We start from the raw sequence: 6,000 nt of genomic DNA, 5'->3' as shown, positions 1-6,000 counted from the left end.
AAGTATGAATTCTGCACAGTTATCATTAAAAGGTCTTCTGAACATTTGAAAATATCCTTGTTACTATCAAAATAACTAAAATATTACCAAACTAAAACTCAAATTCCAGGGAGAAATGAACTTAATATTATACAAAATTAATGGAAAAATATTGATAGAAGGACTGTCTGAAAGGGTTTACAAAGTCAAAATCAAATTAAATAATGATTAGCTTATGCCACAGTAAAAATAAAACATTCAATACTTAAATAACCTCATTTTTTGATTCTATTCAAAAGAAAATGGAAAACTAAAGTCATCTTTTCCAGTTCCAAATGTATGAGTTGAAGAGTCTGAGGGAAAAGAAAACGTGAAGGTATCGTCTCCTTCTGATTTCCCAAATAAGTTTCCTAAAGAATATAAATATTAAAATATCATTGTATTCATGTTATATAAAACAATCTACTAGACTACAGAGTACTGCACACAATAAATATAGATGAACATTGAATCACATATATTTAGCATATATTTAAATGTATTCTTCATATACATAAGGCATTGTTTGTGGTATTATGGAAAGGTACATTCTAACTTAAGCCCTACTTACAAATAATCTGAACTCAAGTATGTAAAGAACTTGTATAAATAGCAGGAAGTAGGGTAAGCCATCTCAAAGAGAATAGTATATAGGCCCAAAAACAGCAGTGCACAGGAAACAATAGGGTAACATAAATCCATTCAACTTAGCAGGACACTGAAAACAGTAACAAAGATATAGTAAACAAGAATTAACGAAAATGAGTTTGCAAAGACTACTGAATGTCTCACTAATGTAGACTTAGATAACAGGAAACCATTAAAATATTTTCGAGCACAGATATAACATGACTTAAACTGCTTTATAAGGTTACTTTGAAAAACATGTACAGAATCAGTAGAAAGGAGCAATTATAAGTAGTGATAGCTAAAAGGGGAAAATATATTTTTCAGCTATTATTTATTGAGTAATTACAAAATATGCTGATAGCAGCATCCAAAACCTTTGACAAATCTGTTTAGAGTTTTCCAGTTTTGAAAGAAAATTTATAAATCAACTTCATGGGTACATTTGCTTTATGTCAATTTTCATTCATTACTCATTTAAAATAGAAAGCAAAAATATTTTTCAGTATCTTCAATATCAACTATTACTAAATAATTTCAAATCTACAGCAATACAGCGGCTTAATTGAAATAAGTGGCATAAAACAACCAATGTCAAATGAACTCAGGATGAACAGATTAGCAGATATTTGTGTTCCCCCACTTCCCTTTTTATTTTATTTTTTACTAACTTCATTTCATAACCATAAGAATTAAACAGACAAGAATATACAAGCTCAGAAAGAAACATAGCCTTGAATTTCTTTTTGCATAAATGAGTTATATTTTCTTTTTAATTTAAGAAATTCCTATGAAGTCTTTGTAAAATTCCTAAGCATTCTATAAATAAGTTTATCACTGTGTAAGGCAGTATTTTAGGTGCTCTGAGAAATTCAAAGGTAAATATAAAACAAGTCCTTGCCTTCAAAGTTCCAAAGGATACTTTATATGTAATAAATACTTAAAGATATTATGTAGAATATAAACATTATTTTAAAAAGAAGAGGTTCAGAAGAGTAAAGGAGAGGTTTTTTTTTTTTTTTGGTGGGATGGAAGGTAGAAGGTGGAATAAAGCTTTTATGGAGGAGAAGGTAGTCTTTAAAGATGGAAGCTGGAGGTTGTAAAAAAAGCAGGAAAAAGTGTCTAGGCATATGACATATGCTTAGACATATGTCATATGACTCTTCAGTCTGATGAAAGCAAAAGTAATTTGTGTTTAAAAAGAGCTTCAATGTTATATTGAATTTAAAAATTAGAAAAATAGGAAGACGATATATAAATGACAGTCAATGAGAGCCACTTAAGAATTTAACTATGGCAGAGGACAGAGTCAACATTATGCACAAAGAAGATGAAACTGATCTAGAGGTAAGCCTTGTCTCTAATGTCTAGCTCTGCACTCTGATCTCCAGGTAAGCTTTATTTGTTAAAACACAAACAAATTATCATTACAGGTTTAGTTTCCTTCCTAGTAGTATGATCAATAATAAGGGTTAACTCAAGCCACAGCTGAGTTAGGCCCACATGGAAGGATGACTTAGGAGTTTTACTTCTCTTAATACCATTTTCTTAGAAAATACAGGATCAGGGCAAATGTAGAATGTTGTGCCAGCCAACTGTGCTGTGAAAAAATATACCTGAATTAGAGAAGTTTTGAATTAGCATACAGACCTTGAGCCTCATGACTAGAATGGGATAAATGACTGACAGCAAAATAATAGTGTAACTTTTGTGGGCCAAGATCACCTGCATGCACCATGTGTCTTGTTTATGGCAGCATGACATGTTCCATGTGGATGAGGTAGCAAAAGAAATCTTATTACTTGGGTAGCTGATGGGCTTTCAATGAGACAAAACACACTATATGTGCTTGTTATTTATTATTTTGCATCCTTCTACAAAGTAAATATATTAAAAATTATAATATGAATCTGACTACCACTTCAAGTCTACAAACTATTTAGTGCACTAATATAGTATACATTGATTTAGTCTGTCTTCTGTCACTCCCAACAGAACATAAGCCCTATGAAGATTTTGATTCTTGCCTACTGTTCTTTGATCAAGCCAAAGTAGTACCTGATAACTTGATACACACAGTTGTATCCAGTTTGTATGTGTGTTAAATACACACATATACAAAGATGATTAATCAAATAATAAATGAAGAAAGTATTTCAATAAAAAATATGCACCAGAGAGATAGGAGAAGATAAATTTTTTCTCAAAAAGATGGGAATAGTTAATGGTAAATTATTAAAAAGTATTAAATATGATAACAAAAGTGAGATACCCATGTTTGATATCCAGTTTGATATACTAACTTCTCAATAATACAGGAGGAAACAAGTTTGACAAGTTGTGGAAGTTGCTGAAGTGCTCAAAGAATGAAGAAGAAGAGGGACAAAGGGCAGGAGGACAGGAAAGAACAGAACACTGACTGACTGCTTTCTGTGTAATGAAATTGCAGCACTATCTCCTTAGTTAACATTGTCTAGAAGTTTTAAATAAATAAATTAAGGAGCTAAAAGATCAAATGGAGCTAAACCAAGTACCATGAAGAAGAATTAAAATGTTTTTATATGTAGAGAACTTCAAATCACTTACCAATTTCTTGTTGTGATGAAGGAGGATTTAGGTTAACTGCAGAGTAATGTTCATTAAACTAGAAAATAATTTCCATTAACTATTACTTGTGAAATCTAAAGTATAATTTATATAGCATTTATATTTAACATTAGAGTCTGTACTTTTAGTATATAAAATTAGAACAAACACGACAGTAACTTTCTACATACCACAGTACAAGACTTAAGAAAAAAAACCTCTTGTCTTTGGGCCTGGGATGTAGCTCAGTGGTAGAATCCTTGTTTAGCATCGATGAGGTTTTTGGTTCAATCTCCAGCACTGGATGGATAAATTTGTCATTTACTTATATTAAAACAAGGACTGGTCTGGAGGGTGTGACTCAGTGGTAGAATGTTTGTCTATAGAATTCCTGAGGCCTAGGGTTGGATTCCCGGTATTGCAACAAATAAATGAAGCCTAATAACTTGATTATAGCAATATATAAAAATATTTACCCCTAGAAAATCATCTCTATATTTCTTTTGAATATTTCATAGCTAATATTTTTTAAAATTTAATTTAATTCATCTGTTAAGTTTTATTGGTGTAATGTGTAAATGCCTAATTTATTCTTAAAACAAGTGGTCCCACCTTTATCATATTCTAAATTCTTTTGTTTCAGGACTTTCTAGCCTATACCACTGATTATTTGATCAATCCTTATATCTTTATCAATTAGATACTATTAATTTCTAACAGAGGTAAATGACTTTTTTGACAATCTAAGTTGGTCAGTTTCGTTAATCATTTTCAAAGAATTAACTTGGAATTTCTAATTTTCTGGTTTTATTTTTTCAGCTTGTTGACTTCTAGTGTTTTTTATTTCTTCATTCTCTTTTGATTTGCTTTTCTTTGTTGTTCTTTTTAATATCTTTTCAAAAGAAAATCAAAGATCATTACAGTTTTTTCTATTAATTATTTATCTTATAACTAAATTAAATAACTACCATCTTTGCTCTGGCTGTGTCATTACTCTACAATTTTGAAATGCAGAATTTTCATAGTAAGTAATTTTAAAATCTTTTCTGGTTTCTCTCATGACTATTTTCTTGCCCCTCAGCCTAACTGTTTAGAATTCTTCTAGATATCTTAAGTTCCAATTTAATTACACTATGGTCAGAGGATACACAGTTCTCTGATTCCAATACTTCTATATTTATCATGATTCATTTCATGAACCAAAACATAGTCTATCTTGTAATTATACCATTAGTGACTGAAAACTTAAGAGTTTTTGGATATGGTGTTCATTAAAGTCAATGAGACCAGAGAGACTGGTTATATCATTTAGATTTTATAGGACGTGTTTATTATGTTATCTAATTTTAACATCTGTTGAGAAAGGGGAGTATAAAACCTTCATAGTTGGGTAATCTATTTACCTCATATGCAAATTTGATTAATTAAATATTCAATTGACTCATTAATTTTATAACTTGGAACTGAACCCAAGATATTGCAAATGCTAGGTAGACACTCCACTAAGCTCAATACATAGCTCTCTCTGTTACATGTTTTAAAGCTGTTGCTAGACAGAAACCATAATTGTGAATGTTCTATCTTCCTTATGAGTTGAACTTTTCAGTTTTATAAATTATCTCTCATTTTTAGCAATGTCTTTATAATGAAGAGTACTCCAAATAATAATCATATAGCTACTGTGGCCTTCTTAAACGTAGAATTTTCATGAAATATAATTCACATCTATTAATTTTCAATCTATTACCAGCTCTATATTGAAATATATGTCTCTCTCCTTTATTCTTTTCTTCCTCCCTCCCTCTGTCCTCCTTTTCTTTTTTTCAAGAGAGGGTTTCTCATTCCAGAGTTAACTCATTCTACAGATCAGGCTGGCCTCAAATTCGGAGATCTCCCTGCCTCTGCTTCTCAGTGCTGGAATGAAAGCTATGAGTCACCACCACTGCCTTTATGCTTTCTTATTCAGTTCCTTCTTTATTGTCTTCTTTTGAGTTAAATACTTGTTTAGAATTCCATTCTGTTACCAATTTTACTTTTGGGCATTTTAATAATGCATCATGATGTTTGTACTAAGAAATATATTAATTGAGTGGTCTCTTTTCCCAACTCACCACAACAAAACAAAAATTAAAAATACACAGTTCCCCAGGATTTTTGTTTGTTTTTGATTTGTTTTTATTTTTAGAGACAAGGTTTCTCTGTGTACCCCTGGACGTCCTGGAATTCACTTTGTAGACCAGTCTGGCCTCAAACTCAAAGAGAATCACCTGCCTTGTCCTCCCAAGTGCCTGTATTAAAGGTGTGTGCCACCACTGCCCAGCTAATATCCAGATTTTCAATTATATTAAAACTATATTACATTTAAATTGCATTAAAAATAAACAGATTTTCATAATATTTTCTTCCCATGTAAATACCTCATGTTTTTATGCTTTCAATTATTCAGTGGTTTTAGTTTTCTTTAAGCAAAACTTAAAACTTCCTGCTAAAGCAATTTAATTTTTATGGTCTGTTTTTTCTTGTCTAGATGTTCTTTTTAGAAATTACTTGCTTATTAAGTAAATGTATAAGTAACAAAAGCTAAACACATTAAAATAATATAAAATGTATAATACCATATCTTCTATCAATAAATTTATAAGCCTTTCAATTTAATATACTGTAACAAAACTTAGGCCACATAAAATGCTAGGTATGAATATTTAAATGAACAATAACAAGAATAACAAAAATTTACATTTGTACTATATAGCATTAGTAAGTAGCACT

General features: G+C 30.6%; 1 protein-coding gene across 1 annotated transcript in view; it reads right to left on the bottom strand.

Annotated features, from left to right (window-relative positions):
* Positions 1-267: 267 nt before the first annotated feature.
* CUNH14orf39 (chromosome unknown C14orf39 homolog) overlaps positions 268-6,000 on the bottom strand; it is a 41,691-nt gene continuing 35,958 nt past the window's right edge. Inside the window, exons 16-17 of the mRNA XM_041657921.1 lie at positions 3,232-3,289; positions 268-389 (exon numbers count right to left, since the gene is read on the bottom strand). Coding sequence (XP_041513855.1) covers positions 268-389; positions 3,232-3,289 — 180 coding nt within the window. The remainder of the gene's footprint in view (positions 390-3,231; positions 3,290-6,000) is intronic.

This window comes from Microtus oregoni, unplaced genomic scaffold (genome assembly GCF_018167655.1).
Source record: "Microtus oregoni isolate MIOR12 unplaced genomic scaffold, Mior012 000009F_ref0000495, whole genome shotgun sequence".
Classification (NCBI taxonomy): Eukaryota; Metazoa; Chordata; class Mammalia; order Rodentia; family Cricetidae; genus Microtus; species Microtus oregoni.
This window is presented reverse-complemented; position numbering and strand designations above follow the sequence as displayed.